This window comes from Rana temporaria, chromosome 3 (assembly GCF_905171775.1).
Source record: "Rana temporaria chromosome 3, aRanTem1.1, whole genome shotgun sequence".
Lineage (NCBI taxonomy): Eukaryota > Metazoa > Chordata > Amphibia > Anura > Ranidae > Rana > Rana temporaria.
Window position 1 is genome coordinate 125,139,922 of NC_053491.1, and position 20,979 is coordinate 125,160,900.

General features: G+C 37.7%; 1 protein-coding gene across 26 annotated transcripts in view; it reads left to right on the forward strand.

The window, feature by feature from the left end:
- The window catches only part of CELF2 (CUGBP Elav-like family member 2), a 702,444-nt gene that overhangs the window by 550,962 nt on the left and 130,503 nt on the right, over positions 1 to 20,979 (forward strand). For all 26 annotated transcript variants that reach the window (XM_040343368.1, XM_040343357.1, XM_040343358.1 and 23 more), the window contains one exon: positions 20,571 to 20,705. In XM_040343368.1, the coding sequence (XP_040199302.1) occupies positions 20,571 to 20,705 (135 nt within the window). The remainder of the gene's footprint in view (positions 1 to 20,570; positions 20,706 to 20,979) is intronic.

The window sequence follows — 20,979 nt, forward strand, 5'->3', positions numbered from 1 at the left end:
TGATATATAAATTGTGTATGACAAGTAGATCTTGTGGGCGTGAGAGCAATTTGTTCGCCCTTTTTTTAAAGATAATTTTTGTTTTCAAAGATCTCCACTCTAAAGGTCACATGACACACTCTAAACCTGCTCCATAGGATTACATTATAACCGATAAAAAAATCACTAAACGTAAATTGCGTTTTCACAAAAACCGTATAAGATATCAATCTAAAAAGTCATGTTTGGATAGCTGAATATTTTGTGACCGCTTTAAAGTTTGTTTGGTGTCTGTAAGTGAAAGTATGAAGGAGCTGAAACTTTTGGCAGAACGTGTGTTTTGAAGCAGGAAAAAGGATGTTCTCATTGACTTCAATGTTAAAAAAAAGTGTCTAAAAGCTTAATATTTTAAAAAGTATAAATAGTACAAAAAAACTTGAAGAAGTCCCATCGTTAGCTGAATGAGACGAACATTTTAAAAGTTAAATGGTCTCAATAGCTGAAAGTATGCAGAAGTTACGCAGAGCCAAAAAACGTACGGAATAAAATTAAGAAGAAGAATAATAAAAAACGAATATCAATACTGGGAATGCTTATTAAAGCATTCCCACTAATAACTAGAAAATGCATTTCCTGAGGAAAATGCGAGTGGGAATGCTGAATAGCTGAGCCCGCACCAAAGCCATTCACCATAACCACTACACTATCTTTAGGACACACAGCTCCTTTCTCTATCTGCAAAGTAGAGAGTATGCTGACTTCCTGGTCGCCCCTCCCCCCTCAAGAGGTTTCCCCTCCCCCCAGGTCAGTGAGGAGGAATATTGCACTGAGGTAGAAAGCTATTCATGGAAAGAAATTCCATTACAAACGCCTTTTAATTCACAGACCAATACATGAATTACGCCTTCAAACAAAACGTAATAAATCCACAACCGTACATGCGATCGATACAGCGACTTCACCGTTTGAAAGACACGGCCCTTGTGAACGCATCGATATGAAATTTATGTTGATAAACTTAAAATTGAGGCCATGCCAGCGATTTAGAAAAGAGTGTCTTTGTGTGTTTTGCAGGAACATTTTTAAAATTTTTAACAAGACGGTCAATGAGAGTGGTTTTGTCGCTCTTGTCCTTTAGAAGCTCCTGGAACTAAAACTAAAATACGTATCACAAAACTGATCACATTGCCTGAAACCAGACAAGCATACCTACGTTTTGATATATAAATTGTGTATGACAAGTAGATCTTGTGGGCGTGAGAGCAATTTGTTCGCCCTTTTTTTAAAGATATTTTTTGTTTTCAAAGATCTCCACTGTAAAGGTCACATGACACACTCTAAATCCCTTCCATAGGGTTACATTATAACCGATTCCATTTTTTGAAAAAATCGCTAAACGTAAATTGCGTTTTCACAAAAACCGTAAAAGATATCAATCTGAAAAGTCATGTTTGGATAGCTGAATATTTTGTGACCGCTTTAAAGTTTGTTTGGTGTCTGTAAGTGAAAGTATGAAGGAGCTGAAACTTTTGGCAGAACGTGTGTTTTGAAGCAGGAAAAAGGATGTTCTCATTGACTTCAATGTTAAAAAAAAGTGTCTAAAAGCTTAATATTTTAAAAAGTATAAATAGTACAAAAAAACTTGAAGAAGTCCCATCGTTAGCTGAATGAGACGAACATTTTAAAAGTTAAATGGTCTCAATAGCTGAAAGTATGCAGAAGTTACGCAGAGCCAAAAAACGTACGGAATAAAATTAAAATTAAGAATAATAAAAAACGAATATCAATACTGGGAATGCTTATTAAAGCATTCCCACTAATAAAAAACGAATATCAATACTGGGAATGCTTATTAAAGCATTCCCACTAATTAAGAAGAAGAATAACTAGAAAATGCATTCCCTGAGGAAAATGCGAGTGGGAATGCTGAATTGCTGAGCCCGCACCAAAGCCATTCACCATAACCACTACACTATCTTTAGGACACACAGCTCCTTTCTCTATCTGCAAAGTAGAGAGTATGCTGACTTCCTGGTCGCCCCTCCCCCCTCAAGAGGTTTCCCCTCCCCCCAGGTCAGTGAGGAGGAATATTGCACTGAGGTAGAAAGCTATTTATGGAAAGAAATTCCATTACAAACGCCTTTTAATTCACAGACCAATACATTAATTACGCCTCCAAACAAAACGTAATAAATCCACAACCGTACATGCGATCGATACAGCGACTTCACCGTTTGAAAGACGCGGCCCTTGTGAACGCATCGATATGAAATTTATGTTGATAAACTTAAAATTGTGGCCATGCCAGCGATTTAGAAAAGAGCGTCTTTGTGTGTTTTGCAGGAAAATTTTTTAAATTTTTAACATGGACGGTCAATGGACGGTCAATGAGAGTGGTTTTGTCACTCTTGTCCTTTAGAAGCTCCTGGAACTAAAACTAAAATACGTATCACAAAACTGATCACATTGCCTGAAACCAGACAAGCATACCTACGTTTTGATATATAAATTGTGTATGACAAGTAGATCTTGTGGGCGTGAGAGCAATTTGTTCGCCCTTTTTTTAAAGATAATTTTTGTTTTCAAAGATCTCCACTGTAAAGGTCACATGACACACTCTAAATCCCTTCCATAGGGTTACATTATAACCGATTCCATTTTCTGAAAAAATCACTAAACGTAAATTGCGTTTTCACAAAAACCGTAAAAGATATCAATCTGAAAAGTCATGTTTGGATAGCTGAATATTTTGTGACCGCTTTAAAGTTTGTTTGGTGTCTGTAAGTGAAAGTATGAAGGAGCTGAAACTTTTGGCAGAACGTGTGTTTTGAAGCAGGAAAAAGGATGTTCTCATTGACTTCAATGTTAAAAAAAAGTGTCTAAAAGCTTAATATTTTAAAAAGTATAAATAGTACAAAAAAACTTGAAGAAGTCCCATCGTTAGCTGAACGAGATGAACATTTTAAAAGTTGAATGGTCTCAATAGCTGAAAGTATGCAGGAGTTACGCAGAGCCAAAAAACGTACGGAATAAAATTAAAATTAAAATTAAGAACTAGAAAATGCATTCCCTGAGGAAAATGCGAGTGGGAATGCTGAATTGCTGAGCCCGCACCAAAGCCATTCACCATAACCACTACACTATCTTTAGGACACACAGCTCCTTTCTCTATCTGCAAAGTAGAGAGTATCCTGACTTCCTGGTCGCCCCTCCCCCCTCAAGAGGTTTCCCCTCCCCCCAGGTCAGTGAGGAGGAATATTGCCCTGAGGTAAGGAAAGCTATTTATGGAAAGAAATTCCATTACAAACGCCTTTTAATTCACAGACCAATACATTAATTACGCCTCCAAACAAAACGTAATAAATCCACAACCGTACATGCGATCGATACAGCGACTTCACCGTTTGAAAGACACGGCCCTTGTGAACGCATCGATATGAAATTTATGTTGATAAACTTAAAATTGTGGCCATGCCAGCGATTTAGAAAAGAGCGTCTTTGTGTGTTTTGCAGGAAAATTTTTAAAATTTTTAACATGGACGGTCAATGAGAGTGGTTTTGTCACTCTTGTCCTTTAGAAGCTCCTGGAACTAAAACTAAAATACGTATCACAAAACTGATCACATTGCCTGAAACCAGACAAGCATACCTACGTTTTGATATATAAATTGTGTATGACAAGTAGATCTTGTGGGCGTGAGAGCAATTTGTTCGCCCTTTTTTTAAAGATAATTTTTGTTTTCAAAGATCTCCACTCTAAAGGTCACATGACACACTCTAAACCTGCTCCATAGGATTACATTATAACCGATAAAAAAATCACTAAACGTAAATTGCGTTTTCACAAAAACCGTATAAGATATCAATCTAAAAAGTCATGTTTGGATAGCTGAATATTTTGTGACCGCTTTAAAGTTTGTTTGGTGTCTGTAAGTGAAAGTATGAAGGAGCTGAAACTTTTGGCAGAACGTGTGTTTTGAAGCAGGAAAAAGGATGTTCTCATTGACTTCAATGTTAAAAAAAAGTGTCTAAAAGCTTAATATTTTAAAAAGTATAAATAGTACAAAAAAACTTGAAGAAGTCCCATCGTTAGCTGAATGAGACGAACATTTTAAAAGTTAAATGGTCTCAATAGCTGAAAGTATGCAGAAGTTACGCAGAGCCAAAAAACGTACGGAATAAAATTAAGAAGAAGAATAATAAAAAACGAATATCAATACTGGGAATGCTTATTAAAGCATTCCCACTAATAATAAAAAACGAATATCAATACTGGGAATGCTTATGAAAGCATTCCCACTAATAATAAAAAACGAATATCAATACTGGGAATGCTTATTAAAGCATTCCCACTAATAAAAAAACGACTAGAAAATGCATTCCCTGAGGAAAATGCGAGTGGGAATGCTGAATTGCTGAGCCCGCACCAAAGCCATTCACCATAACCACTACACTATCTTTAGGACACACAGCTCCTTTCTCTATCTGCAAAGTAGAGAGTATGCTGACTTCCTGGTCGCCCCTCCCCCCTCAAGAGGTTTCCCCTCCCCCCCAGGTCAGTGAGGAGGAATATTGCACTGAGGTAAGGAAAGCTATTTATGGAAAGAAATACCATTACAAACGCCTTTTAATTCACAGACCAATACATTAATTACGCCTCCAAACAAAACGTAATAAATCCACAACCGTACATGCGATCGATACAGCGACTTCACCGTTTGAAAGACACGGCCCTTGTGAACGCATCGATATGAAATTTATGTTGATAAACTTAAAATTGTGGCCATGCCAGCGATTTAAAAAAGAGCGTCTTTGTGTGTTTTGCAGGAAAATTTTTAAAATTTTTAACATGGACGGTCAATGAGAGTGGTTTTGTCGCTCTTGTCCTTTAGAAGCTCCTGGAACTAAAACTAAAATACGTATCACAAAACTGATCACATTGCCTGAAACCAGACAAGCATACCTACGTTTTGATATATAAATTGTGTATGACAAGTAGATCTTGTGGGCGTGAGAGCAATTTGTTCGCCCTTTTTTTAAAGATAATTTTTGTTTTCAAAGATCTCCACTGTAAAGGTCACATGACACACTCTAAATCCCTTCCATAGGGTTACATTATAACCGATTCCATTTTCTGAAAAAATCGCTAAACGTAAATTGCGTTTTCACAAAAACCGTAAAAGATATCAATCTGAAAAGTCATGTTTGGATAGCTGAATATTTTGTGACCGCTTTAAAGTTTGTTTGGTGTCTGTAAGTGAAAGTATGAAGGAGCTGAAACTTTTGGCAGAACGTGTGTTTTGAAGCAGGAAAAAGGATGTTCTCATTGACTTCAATGTTAAAAAAAAGTGTCTAAAAGCTTAATATTTTAAAAAGTATAAATAGTACAAAAAAACTTGAAGAAGTCCCATCGTTAGCTGAACGAGATGAACATTTTAAAAGTTGAATGGTCTCAATAGCTGAAAGTATGCAGAAGTTACGCAGAGCCAAAAAACGTACGGAATAATAAAATTAAAATTAAAATTAAGAACTAGAAAATGCATTCCCTGAGGAAAATGCGAGTGGGAATGCTGAATTGCTGAGCCCGCACCAAAGCCATTCACCATAACCACTACACTATCTTTAGGACACACAGCTCCTTTCTCTATCTGCAAAGTAGAGAGTATCCTGACTTCCTGGTCGCCCCTCCCCCCTCAGGAGGTTTCCCCTCCCCCCAGGTCAGTGAGGAGGAATATTGCACTGAGGTAGAAAGCTATTTATGGAAAGAAATTCCATTACAAACGCCTTTTAATTCACAGACCAATACATTAATTATGCCTCCAAACAAAACGTAATAAATCCACAACCGTACATGCGATCGATACAGCGACTTCACCGTTTGAAAGACACGGCCCTTGTGAACGCATCGATATGAAATTTATGTTGATAAACTTAAAATTGTGGCCATGCCAGCGATTTAGAAAAGAGCGTCTTTGTGTGTTTTGCAGGAAAATTTTTAAATTTTTTTAACATGGACGGTCAATGAGAGTGGTTTTGTCACTCTTGTCCTTTAGTAGCTCCTGGAACTAAAACTAAAATACGTATCACAAAACTGATCACATTGCCTGAAACCAGACAAGCATACCTACGTTTTGATATATAAATTGTGTATGACAAGTAGATCTTGTGGGCGTGAGAGCAATTTGTTCGCCCTTTTTTTAAAGATAATTTTTGTTTTCAAAGATCTCCACTCTAAAGGTCACATGACACACTCTAAATCCCTTCCATAGGGTTACATTATAACCGATTCCATTTTCTGAAAAAATCGCTAAACGTAAATTGCGTTTTCACAAAAACCGTAAAAGATATCAATCTGAAAAGTCATGTTTGGATAGCTGAATATTTTGTGACCGCTTTAAAGTTTGTTTGGTGTCTGTAAGTGAAAGTATGAAGGAGCTGAAACTTTTGGCAGAACGTGTGTTTTGAAGCAGGAAAAAGGATGTTCTCATTGACTTCAATGTTAAAAAAAAGTGTCTAAAAGCTTAATATTTTAAAAAGTATAAATAGTACAAAAAAACTTGAAGAAGTCCCATCGTTAGCTGAATGAGACGAACATTTTAAAAGTTAAATGGTCTCAATAGCTGAAAGTATGCAGAAGTTACGCAGAGCCAAAAAACGTACGGAATAAAATTAAGAAGAAGAATAATAAAAAACGAATATCAATACTGGGAATGCTTATTAAAGCATTCCCACTAATTAAGAAGAAGAATAATAAAAAACGAATATCAATACTGGGAATGCTTATTAAAGCATTCCCACTAAATATCAATACTGGGAATGCTTATTAAGCATTCCCACTAATAAAAAACGAATATCAATACTGGGAATGCTTATTAAAGCATTCCCACTAATTATCTGCTATCTGCTACGATTCTTTACTCAATTTCAAAAATAGTAAGCAGTGTATTCCAAACTGTCAGTAAGGGCTTAATATAATACTATAAAGAAATTTAACGAAATCTTGTACTGATGGGTTGCCATTGCTGACCCGCTTCTGAAACTGGTAGTTCGTGGCTATTATTATAATGCTCTGGCTTCAGGTACTCACCCTGAACAAGCATGCAGCAAATGAGTTCAGAGTAAGTAAAGTCTACATGATCATTTTGTTAAGTGACTTAAAGGATATGTAAAGGTTTGTTTAAAAACAAAACAAACATGTCATACTTGCCTCCTCTGTGCAGTTGATTTTGCACAGAGTGGCCCCGATCCTCCTCTTCTGGGGTGCCTCAGTGGTGCTCCTGGCTCCTATTCTTGAGTGGCCAGTTGGAGAGCCACTCTCCCTCAGGGCACACATGCGGGCAGGCCACCGTGTCCTGCTGCTGTGTCTTTTGACACAGAGAGCAGGACTCCTCCCCGCCCCCCGTCTCCCTCGTCATTGGATTTGATTGACAGCAACAGGAGTCAATGGCTGCGCTGCTATTAATATATCCAATCAGGACTCAAGACACTGGCTGGAGCTGGTGTGCTCGTTCCCATCGCTGGAAAGACCGGGTTCAGGTATGTAAAAGGAGGGCTCTGGGGGGCAGCTGCATCACAGAAGGTTTTTCACCTTAATGCATAGAATGCATTAGGGTGAAAAACCTTGAGGGTTTACAACCCCTTTAAATTACTAAATCCATTGTATGACAGCCAGGCAACTAGCATTTTCAAAAGTGTTCTGCAATGCCAGCATATTTCTCAATCTAGGTCTCCTTTAATTAGTGGGAATGCTTTAATAAGCATTCCCAGTATTGATATTCGTTTTTTATTATTAGTGGGAATTATTCCCAGTATTGATATTCGTTTTTTATTATTAGTGGGAATGCTTTAATAAGCATTCCAGTATTGATATTCGTTTTTTATTATTAGTGGGAATGCTTTAATAAGCATTCCCAGTATTGATATTCGTTTTTTATTATTCTTAATTTTAATTTTAATTTTATTCCGTACGTTTTTTGGCTCTGCGTAACTTCTGCATACTTTCAGCTATTGAGACCATTTAACTTTTAAAATGTTCGTCTCATTCAGCTAACGATGGGACTTCTTCAAGTTTTTTTGTACTATTTATACTTTTTAAAATATTAAGCTTTTAGACACTTTTTTTTAACATTGAAGTCAATGAGAACATCCTTTTTCCTGCTTCAAAACACACGTTCTGCCAAAAGTTTCAGCTCCTTCATACTTTCACTTACAGACACCAAACAAACTTTAAAGCGGTCACAAAATATTCAGCTATCCAAACATGACTTTTCAGATTGATATCTTTTACGGTTTTTGTGAAAACGCAATTTACGTTTAGCGATTTTTTCAGAAAATGGAATCGGTTATAATGTAACCCTATGGAAGGGATTTAGAGTGTGTCATGTGACCTTTAGAGTGGAGATCTTTGAAAACAAAAATTATCTTTAAAAAAAGGGCGAACAAATTGCTCTCACGCCCACAAGATCTACTTGTCATACACAATTTATATATCAAAACGTAGGTATGCTTGTCTGGTTTCAGGCAATGTGATCAGTTTTGTGATACGTATTTTAGTTTTAGTTCCAGGAGCTTCTAAAGGACAAGAGCGACAAAACCACTCTCATTGACCGTCCATGTTAAAAAATTTAAAAATTTTCCTGCAAAACACACAAAGACGCTCTTTTCTAAATCGCTGGCATGGCCACAATTTTAAGTTTATCAACATAAATTTCATATCGATGCGTTCACAAGGGCCGTGTCTTTCAAACGGTGAAGTCGCTGTATCGATCGCATGTACGGTTGTGGATTTATTACGTTTTGTTTGGAGGCGTAATTAATGTATTGGTCTGTGAATTAAAAGGCGTTTGTAATGGAATTTCTTTCCATAAATAGCTTTCTACCTCAGTGCAATATTCCTCCTCACTGACCTGGGGGGAGGGGAAACCTCTTGAGGGGGGAGGGGCGACCAGGAAGTCAGGATACTCTCTACTTTGCAGATAGAGAAAGGAGCTGTGTGTCCTAAAGATAGTGTAGTGGTTATGGTGAATGGCTTTGGTGCGGGCTCAGCAATTCAGCATTCCCACTCGCATTTTCCTCAGGGAATGCATTTTCTAGTTCTTAATTTTAATTTTAATTTTATTCCGTACGTTTTTTGGCTCTGCGTAACTCCTGCATACTTTGAGCTATTGAGACCATTCAACTATTAAAATGTTCATCTCGTTCAGCTAACGATGGGACTTCTTCAAGTTTTTTTGTACTATTTATACTTTTTAAAATATTAAGCTTTTAGACACTTTTTTTTAACATTGAAGTCAATGAGAACATCATTTTTCCTGCTTCAAAACACACGTTCTGCCAAAAGTTTCAGCTCCTTCATACTTTCACTTACAGACACCAAACAAACTTTAAAGCGGTCACAAAATATTCAGCTATCCAAACATGACTTTTTAGATTGATATCTTTTACGGTTTTTGTGAAAACGCAATTTACGTTTAGTGATTTTTTTATCGGTTATAATGTAATCCTATGGAGCAGGTTTAGAGTGTGTCATGTGACCTTTAGAGTGGAGATCATCCACAAAAAATATTATCTTTAAAAAAAGGGGGAACAAATTGCTCTCACGCCCACAAGATCTACTTGTCATACACAATTTATATATCAAAACGTAGGTATGCTTGTCTGGTTTCAGGCAATGTGATCAGTTTTGTGATACGTATTTTAGTTTTAGTTCCAGGAGCTTCTAAAGGACAAGAGTCATGTTAAAAAGTCTAAAAAATGTTTCTGCAAAACACACAAAGACGCTCTTTTCTAAATCGCTGACATGGCCACATTTTTAAGTTTATCAACATAAATTTCATATCGATGCGTTCACAAGGGCCGTGTCTTTCAAACGGTGAAGTCGCTGTATCGATCGCATGTACGGTTGTGGATTTATTACGTTTTGTTTGAAGGCTTCGATAACTGATTTTGTGTGTGGATGAAAGCGTTTCTAATGGTATTTTGATTCCCTAAATAGCTTTCCTTACCTCAGTGCAGTCCTCCTCCCCCACCTCATGTGGAGAAAGCCTCTTGAGGGGGGAGGGGCGACCAGGCAAGTCAGGACACTCTCTATATTGCAGATAGAGAAAGGAGCTGTGTGATATTAGGCTTTATAAGTACTGAAGGAACACTGCTTGTATGTCCTAAAGATACTGTAGTGGTTATGGTGAATGGCTTTTGTGCGGGCTCAGCAATTCAGCTATTCAGCATTCCCACTCGCATTTTCCTCAGGAAATGCATTGTCTAGTTCTTAATTTTAATTTTAATTTTATTCCGTACGTTTTTTGGCTCTGCGTAACTTCTGCATACTTTCAGCTATTGAGACCATTTAACTTTTAAAATGTTCGTCTCATTCAGCTTACGATGGGACTTCTTCAAGTTTTTTTGTACTATTTATACTTTTTAAAATATTAAGCTTTTAGACACTTTTTTTTAACATTGAAGTCAATGAGAACATCCTTTTTCCTGCTTCAAAACACACGTTCTGCCAAAAGTTTCAGCTCCTTCATACTTTCACTTACAGACACCAAACAAACTTTAAAGCGGTCACAAAATATTCAGCTATCCAAACATGACTTTTCAGATTGATATCTTTTACGGTTTTTGTGAAAACGCAATTTACGTTTAGCGATTTTTTCAGAAAATGGAATCGGTTATAATGTAACCCTATGGAAGGGATTTAGAGTGTGTCATGTGACCTTTAGAGTGGAGATCTTTGAAAACAAAAATTATCTTTAAAAAAAGGGCGAACAAATTGCTCTCACGCCCACAAGATCTACTTGTCATACACAATTTATATATCAAAACGTAGGTATGCTTGTCTGGTTTCAGGCAATGTGATCAGTTTTGTGATACGTATTTTAGTTTTAGTTCCAGGAGCTTCTAAAAGACAAGAGCGACAAAACCACTCTCATTGACCGTCCATGTTAAAAAAATTTAAAATTTTCCTGCAAAACACACAAAGACGCTCTTTTCTAAATCGCTGGCATGGCCACAATTTTAAGTTTATCAACATAAATTTCATATCGATGCGTTCACAAGGGCCGTGTCTTTCAAACGGTGAAGTCGCTGTATCGATCGCATGTACGGTTGTGGATTTATTACGTTTTGTTTGGAGGCGTAATTAATGTATTGGTCTGTGAATTAAAAGGCGTTTGTAATGGAATTTCTTTCCATAAATAGCTTTCTACCTCAGTGCAATATTCCTCCTCACTGACCTGGGGGGAGGGGAAACCTCTTGAGGGGGGAGGGGCGACCAGGAAGTCAGCATACTCTCTACTTTGCAGATAGAGAAAGGAGCTGTGTGTCCTAAAGATAGTGTAGTGGTTATGGTGAATGGCTTTGGTGCGGGCTCAGCAATTCAGCATTCCCACTCGCATTTTCCTCAGGGAATGCATTTTCTAGTTCTTAATTAGTGGGAATGCTTTAATAAGCATTCCCAGTATTGATATTCGTTTTTTATTATTCTTAATTTTAATTTTAATTTTATTCCGTACGTTTTTTGGCTCTGCGTAACTTCTGCATACTTTCAGCTATTGAGACCATTTAACTTTTAAAATGTTCGTCTCATTCAGCTAACGATGGGACTTCTTCAAGTTTTTTTGTACTATTTATACTTTTTAAAATATTAAGCTTTTAGACACTTTTTTTTAACATTGAAGTCAATGAGAACATCCTTTTTCCTGCTTCAAAACACACGTTCTGCCAAAAGTTTCAGCTCCTTCATACTTTCACTTACAGACACCAAACAAACTTTAAAGCGGTCACAAAATATTCAGCTATCCAAACATGACTTTTCAGATTGATATCTTTTACGGTTTTTGTGAAAACGCAATTTACGTTTAGTGATTTTTTTATCGGTTATAATGTAATCCTATGGAGCAGGTTTAGAGTGTGTCATGTGACCTTTAGAGTGGAGATCTTTGAAAACAAAAATTATCTTTAAAAAAAGGGCGAACAAATTGCTCTCACGCCCACAAGATCTACTTGTCATACACAATTTATATATCAAAACGTAGGTATGCTTGTCTGGTTTCAGGCAATGTGATCAGTTTTGCGATAGGCATTTGACTTTTAGTTCCAGGAGCTTCTAAAGGACAAGTGCCTCAAACGCCCTCCCATTGACCGTCATGTTAAAAAGTCTAAAAAAAATTCCTGCAAAACACACAAAGACGCTCTTTTCTAAATCGCTGGCATGGCCACATTTTTAAGTTTATCAACATAAATTTCATATCGATGCGTTCACAAGGGCCGTGTCTTTCAAACGGTGAAGTCGCTGTATCGATCGCATGTACGGTTGTGGATTTATTACGTTTTGTTTGAAGGCGTAATTCATGTATTGGTCTGTGAATTAAAAGGCGTTTGTAATGGTATTTCTTTCCATAAATAGCTTTCCTTACCTCAGTGCAATATTCCTCCTCACTGACCTGGGGGAGGGGGGGAAACCTCTTGAGGGGGGAGGGGCGACCAGGAAGTCAGCATACTCTCTACTTTGCAGATAGAGAAAGGAGCTGTATGTCCTAAAGATAGTGTAGTGGTTATGGTGAATGGCTTTGGTGCGGGCTCAGCAATTCAGCATTCCCACTCGCATTTTCCTCAGGGAATGCATTTTCTAGTTTTAATTTTAATTTTATTCCGTACGTTTTTTGGCTCTGCGTAACTTCTGCATACTTTCAGCTATTGAGACCATTTAACTTTTAAAATGTTCGTCTCATTCAGCTAACGATGGGACTTCTTCAAGTTTTTTTGTACTATTTATACTTTTTAAAATATTAAGCTTTTAGACACTTTTTTTTAACATTGAAGTCAATGAGAACATCCTTTTTCCTGCTTCAAAACACACGTTCTGCCAAAAGTTTCAGCTCCTTCATACTTTCACTTACAGACACCAAACAAACTTTAAAGCGGTCACAAAATATTCAGCTATCCAAACATGACTTTTTAGATTGATATCTTATACGGTTTTTGTGAAAACGCAATTTACGTTTAGTGATTTTTTTATCGGTTATAATGTAATCCTATGGAGCAGGTTTAGAGTGTGTCATGTGACCTTTAGAGTGGAGATCTTTGAAAACAAAAATTATCTTTAAAAAAAGGGCGAACAAATTGCTCTCACGCCCACAAGATCTACTTGTCATACACAATTTATATATCAAAACGTAGGTATGCTTGTCTGGTTTCAGGCAATGTGATCAGTTTTGTGATACGTATTTTAGTTTTAGTTCCAGGAGCTTCTAAAGGACAAGAGTGACAAAACCACTCTCATTGACCGTCCATGTTAAAAATTTAAAACATTTTCCTGCAAAACACACAAAGACGCTCTTTTCTAAATCGCTGGCATGGCCACAATTTTAAGTTTATCAACATAAATTTCATATCGATGCGTTCACAAGGGCCGTGTCTTTCAAACGGTGAAGTCGCTGTATCGATCGCATGTACGGTTGTGGATTTATTACGTTTTGTTTGGAGGCGTAATTAATGTATTGGTCTGTGAATTAAAAGGCGTTTGTAATGGAATTTCTTTCCATAAATAGCTTTCCTTACCTCAGGGCAATATTCCTCCTCACTGACCTGGGGGGGAGGGGAAACCTCTTGAGGGGGGAGGGGCGACCAGGAAGTCAGGATACTCTCTACTTTGCAGATAGAGAAAGGAGCTGTGTGTCCTAAAGATAGTGTAGTGGTTATGGTGAATGGCTTTGGTGCGGGCTCAGCAATTCAGCATTCCCACTCGCATTTTCCTCAGGGAATGCATTTTCTAGTTCTTAATTTTAATTTTAATTTTATTCCGTACGTTTTTTGGCTCTGCGTAACTTCTGCATACTTTCAGCTATTGAGACCATTTAACTTTTAAAATGTTCGTCTCATTCAGCTAACGATGGGACTTCTTCAAGTTTTTTTGTACTATTTATACTTTTTAAAATATTAAGCTTTTAGACACTTTTTTTTAACATTGAAGTCAATGAGAACATCCTTTTTCCTGCTTCAAAACACACGTTCTGCCAAAAGTTTCAGCTCCTTCATACTTTCACTTACAGACACCAAACAAACTTTAAAGCGGTCACAAAATATTCAGCTATCCAAACATGACTTTTCAGATTGATATCTTTTACGGTTTTTGTGAAAACGCAATTTACGTTTAGTGATTTTTTTATCGGTTATAATGTAATCCTATGGAGCAGGTTTAGAGTGTGTCATGTGACCTTTAGAGTGGAGATCTTTGAAAACAAAAATTATCTTTAAAAAAAGGGCGAACAAATTGCTCTCACGCCCACAAGATCTACTTGTCATACACAATTTATATATCAAAACGTAGGTATGCTTGTCTGGTTTCAGGCAATGTGATCAGTTTTGCGATAGGCATTTGACTTTTAGTTCCAGGAGCTTCTAAAGGACAAGTGCCTCAAACGCCCTCCCATTGACCGTCATGTTAAAAAGTCTAAAAAAAATTCCTGCAAAACACACAAAGACGCTCTTTTCTAAATCGCTGGCATGGCCACATTTTTAAGTTTATCAACATAAATTTCATATCGATGCGTTCACAAGGGCCGTGTCTTTCAAACGGTGAAGTCGCTGTATCGATCGCATGTACGGTTGTGGATTTATTACGTTTTGTTTGAAGGCGTAATTCATGTATTGGTCTGTGAATTAAAAGGCGTTTGTAATGGTATTTCTTTCCATAAATAGCTTTCCTTACCTCAGTGCAATATTCCTCCTCACTGACCTGGGGGAGGGGGGGAAACCTCTTGAGGGGGGAGGGGCGACCAGGAAGTCAGCATACTCTCTACTTTGCAGATAGAGAAAGGAGCTGTATGTCCTAAAGATAGTGTAGTGGTTATGGTGAATGGCTTTGGTGCGGGCTCAGCAATTCAGCATTCCCACTCGCATTTTCCTCAGGGAATGCATTTTCTAGTTTTAATTTTAATTTTATTCCGTACGTTTTTTGGCTCTGCGTAACTTCTGCATACTTTCAGCTATTGAGACCATTTAACTTTTAAAATGTTCGTCTCATTCAGCTAACGATGGGACTTCTTCAAGTTTTTTTGTACTATTTATACTTTTTAAAATATTAAGCTTTTAGACACTTTTTTTTAACATTGAAGTCAATGAGAACATCCTTTTTCCTGCTTCAAAACACACGTTCTGCCAAAAGTTTCAGCTCCTTCATACTTTCACTTACAGACACCAAACAAACTTTAAAGCGGTCACAAAATATTCAGCTATCCAAACATGACTTTTTAGATTGATATCTTATACGGTTTTTGTGAAAACGCAATTTACGTTTAGTGATTTTTTTATCGGTTATAATGTAATCCTATGGAGCAGGTTTAGAGTGTGTCATGTGACCTTTAGAGTGGAGATCTTTGAAAACAAAAATTATCTTTAAAAAAAGGGCGAACAAATTGCTCTCACGCCCACAAGATCTACTTGTCATACACAATTTATATATCAAAACGTAGGTATGCTTGTCTGGTTTCAGGCAATGTGATCAGTTTTGTGATACGTATTTTAGTTTTAGTTCCAGGAGCTTCTAAAGGACAAGAGTGACAAAACCACTCTCATTGACCGTCCATGTTAAAAATTTAAAAATTTTTCCTGCAAAACACACAAAGACGCTCTTTTCTAAATCGCTGGCATGGCCACAATTTTAAGTTTATCAACATAAATTTCATATCGATGCGTTCACAAGGGCCGTGTCTTTCAAACGGTGAAGTCGCTGTATCGATCGCATGTACGGTTGTGGATTTATTACGTTTTGTTTGGAGGCGTAATTAATGTATTGGTCTGTGAATTAAAAGGCGTTTGTAATGGAATTTCTTTCCATAAATAGCTTTCTACCTCAGTGCAATATTCCTCCTCACTGACCTGGGGGGAGGGGAAACCTCTTGAGGGGGGAGGGGCGACCAGGAAGTCAGCATACTCTCTACTTTGCAGATAGAGAAAGGAGCTGTGTGTCCTAAAGATAGTGTAGTGGTTATGGTGAATGGCTTTGGTGCGGGCTCAGCAATTCAGCATTCCCACTCGCATTTTCCTCAGGGAATGCATTTTCTAGTTCACTTTTAAGTTTTCTTTGATCTGCTTGTAACATTTAACCGTAACTGCGTGGGCTTGAGCAAGCTATAATTGTTCCTGCTATTGTTGATTGTAGAAACGCCCCTTTAGTTTTACAGCTCGATTTATGTGACAAGTGTCATGTTTTGCATATAGCAAATACTTATTATACATTGAAAAATTCAATTTTAAAGGTTACATTTTAAATGGTGTTAGTGGATAGTAATTGGTAACATGATAGGTAGCATGTGTGCTTGTAAAATACCACATAAGCCATCATTCGCTTTATCTGCAGGTAGCTGTGTGCTGTACTTTCATGTTCCCCACATAATTTCACCTAAGAATGGCTGCACAAATGCCTCAGCTGTATACTTTGGTTTTGAAAAATGCTGCAATTATTGTGGCTATTAATATCTCGGCTATAACCTCCTGTGACTCTGGGAACAAAGCTTGTTCTGTGATACCAGATAGAGTGTATCATAAGGTCATATTTGATATGTGTCTAAAGTTTCAAAGTATGTGTAACTCCATTCCTGAGATTGCTATGAAAGTATTCACAATTATCCATGATGTTCTTCCTTCCAGCTAAATTGGGATCCTAACAAAGACAGAATGATAGCTGTTGCTGCCAGCAGGCACTACTGCTAAAGAGAATGGCTGCAATTAAAACGAAAAAGCTTTTCCTTTGGTCATAGGAGAAAACAGTAAATCTTTGCTAAATCAATGAGCATTTCCAGGGGCTTTTCTACCATGATAACAATACGAGGAAATATATTTCGATATAAAACGCAAAATGGTAAAAATGCCTGTCTCTGAGGTAGGAATTTAACCACAGAGCAAGCATTAATGTAATGAGTATACACTGTCATGCTTATATAATTTTATTCTCAGTATACCTATCATAGTAACTACAGATAAAGGTTCTGGTCACAGTTGAGGTGAAGTATTACTTGCTGCTTCATCTATTACTGAAAAAAAGCTGGCTATACACACAAAAATATCTCTAGAAAGGATTAAAAAAATTAGAATTTTTTTTTTTTACAATTGTGACAACTTATTAGGAATGCTAACTCAACCCTCCCTTAAAAAAGCGAACAACACACTTAGTCCATCTGTGCTGTTTTACTTGTACATGTATATATGTCCTTGGCTTTCCCTAATTTAACTGAACCTGTCAAGTAACAGAACCCTGTTTTTAAATCTAAAGCAAAACTTTCTTTAGTAGGAAAGCACTAAAACCACTTACCAATGTAGGAGGAATCCTCCCTTATGCCACGTACACAAGACAAGTTCGACATGAGCTTTTAGTCAGAAATTCCGACCGTGTGTAGGCACCATCAGACATTTTCTGTCGGAATTTCCGACAACAAATGTTTGAGAGCTGGTTCTCAAATTTTCCGACGGCAAAAGTCAGAAATGACGATTGTCTATATGCAATTCCGACGATGCAAAATCCTACGTATGCTCGGAATCATTTAACTTAAATTTTCTCGGCTCGTCATAGTGTTGTACGTCACCGCGTTCTTGATGGTCGAAATTTCCGACAACATTTGTATGACCATGTATATGCAACACAAGTTTGAGCCAACATTCTTTCCTAAAAAAAATCCACGGTTTTCTTGTCGGAAATTCCGATCGTGTGTACTCATTGGACGATTTAGCCTCTATTCCTGTTCTCTGTCGTGCTTGTGCACGGGAGTCACTGTTTACGGCATGGCTCTGAACAGCATGTTCCTACAGAGCGAATGCTCCAGTGACGTCACCAGCTGCATCCAAATATATTTATGCTACTTATAGGTAAACCTTATTATAGGCTTACCTATAGGTAAAAGTCAGAGATGGGAGTTCACTCCCACTTTAAGATTTTGGATTTACCCATCACTTTCTTTCCCAGTGAAATTGGTGATTAGGAGAATTAGAGATACTGAATCTCCCAAACAGGGACACATAGACCTTTTAATCCCCCACCACTTTTTCCAAAAAAAAGTTGCCATTAGTTAAACTTTAAGAAGAATGTAACATGTAATGTTTTTTTGATGCTCTTAGGCACTTGAAAGCAGCAAAGCAGTTGGGCTATTTTACCAATGGAGTTTACAAAGGAAGTTCTGTGGAAAGCAAACTCCTGTTCATTTATATGTTCTGCACGATTGAATATTCAAAGTGAAGAAGAATTTGCTTTTCACTTAACTGAATAAATGAAATGAATTTATGATATGTGTATCGCAAGTAGCCTCAAAAGGTGATTAAGCATCTCCTAAATGTAAAATACATAGGTTCACTTTTGGTCTAAGTGTTAAATACACCTTTAGGAGCATGTTACATGTTACATACATATTTAACATGTAACATGCTCTTATCCACCCACCTACAGCCACCTGCACTCCCCACTCTGTGTCAACAGCAGGTGGGGGATCTTCTCCGTGTTCTGAGGCAATTTAAAAACAGCGTGGCTGTGCAGCGCTCTTCCCACATGGCCATGTCACTCATTCACAGTTTCCTGTGAATGAATAGATTACAAGTACCGTCAGTCATTGCGGCTTGTAGTTCTCAATGAACTGCAAGGGTGCTGGTGAGCGTCCTCATAGTTCATTGATTCTTCCTGTTATTCAGTAACTGCCTGTCCATATTGGGAGTACAGGCAGACAGTGTACTGAGAGTCTGCAGGATCCAGGCACTTTACACACAATCCATTGAAAGCAGGTGCAATGCTTTACAGGATGTATAAAACATTATTAAACACATTTTTAACTGCAAAATACGTGCATTTATTTTTTTATTTAATTTTTTTTACAAAAAGTGAACTTATCATTGACCTATTCTGCTCTGTTAAATAAAAGTAACACTATTGTAATAAAATTTTAAACAGCAGACTTTGTTGATTATATGTTGGGGTTAATTTATGGGGGTACACAAATGTTGTAATTGATGATGTAATTGTTCTATTGGAAAAATGTTACTGTTTATTCCCAATAATAATTAAGAAAATAAAAATATATGTTAACAAATTTGCTACCAAATGTAAGCCTTATGGCCAGATTCACAAAAGAGATACGACGGCGTATCTCCTGATACGCCGTCGTATCTCTGTTTCTATCTATGCGACTGATTCATAGAATCAGTTACGCATAGATATCCATAAGATCCGACAGGTGTAATTGTTTTACACTGTCGGATCTTAGGATGCAGTACCGCGGCCGCCGCTGGGGGGAGTTCACGTCCTAAACCAGCGTCGGGTATGCAAATTAGGAGTTACGGCGATCCACGACGGATTTTCGCGTTCGCTACGTTGCTGCTAGTCTAGTTTCCCGTCGCAAAGTTAGTCGTCGTTTTAGGTGCCCTAACTTTACACAGCAATCGTATTGCTGTATAAAGTATGGCCGTCGTTCCCGCGTCAAAATTTAAAAGTGAACGTCGTTTGTGTAAGCCGTCCGGGAATACGGAATTACACTACGTGCGTCGCCGTTCGAAAAAATGACGTCACTGCGCGCAAAGCATGACGGGAATCGCGAAACGGAGCATGCGCAGTAGGTCCGGCGCGGGAGCGCGCCTAATTTAAATGGCACACGCCCATTTGAATGGGCCCGCCTTGCGCCGGACGTCTTTATGATACACCGCCGCAAGTTTCCAGGTAAGTGCTTTGTGGATCGGGCACTAAAACTGGAAACTTGCGGCGGTGTATCGTAAACGGGTTACGTTACACCGTCGCTATTGTACGTGAATCTGGCCCTATCTGCCCTTCCAAAGATGTATAATATGTTTACCTTAATAATAGAATACACTGAATTGAGACATTGCCAAAGCAAGAACAAAAAATATTATATCTAAAAAAAAGGCCCGGGGACACAAATAGTTACATTGTGCATGTTTTGCAAGGGTTATAAAAAGTTTGAAGTAAAGGGAAATCTTTCCAGTCAAGCACAGACAGCAAAATGAGGCCTCACAGTAGTTCTAGCCTTATTACATGCTTCTTTTTTTTACAGGTAATAGCATGCAAATATGTTTTACATAGCCTTATCAAAGCTGAACAGACAAAAAAGTACACAACTATACAGTAACTCCACCCATATTTCAGTGGCTACAAATCAGCAAGCCAGTTTTGAGGACTGTCCACCCCTGTGTGCATTGATTTATGTACTTGAACATCTAAGTAAAGCCACCTTGTTTAAATGTATGCCTAGTTATAAGGTGTTTTATTAATGTTGTTGTTTGAATTTATTTACTAAAATGCAGCTTGTCCCAGCCTTAAATATAGCAACTTTTCTTTCTTAGTCTGAGATGAATGTATTGGGAAGAACAGCAGCTTCTTATCATGCTGTGAGCTGTAGTAGCATCACAGAAAAAAAAAAAAAAGGAAGAAAGAAAATAAATGCGAAATAAAGAGTAAGCATTTGCCTTCCTGGGACCTGTGTAAAGCACAAAGCTAGGCTCACATGATCGCAGCTGGTTTTGATGTGGTAATGAAGCATTGATCACAGGAATAAAAAGATGAAATGGCCTTTGCTCATTCATTATTTTTTATCTTCTAGCTGTGGAAGACAGAAAATTGTTCATCGGCATGGTTTCGAAGAAGTGTAACGAGAACGATATCAGGGTGATGTTTTCTCCATTTGGTCAAATAGAAGAATGCAGAATCCTACGGGGACCTGACGGACTGAGTCGAGGTGAGTGTGCCATCTGTAAAGAACCTATCGTTAATAGTTAATTAGAGCAGTATGTCACATACAGCAGATGGGATGTGCCAGAGGTCAATCATGATGGCTTCTAATGCCATGTAGTTACCCACATTTACTTTCCACAAAGATGGAAAGAAGTAATCACTTTTATTTGTAAAGTCAAAGGGGGTCTCTATGAGAAGCATGACTTGGTGAGTTATCTATTACAATGCAACACGGACACAATAAAGCAATTTATATTCAGTCACTTGCTCGTAAAGAG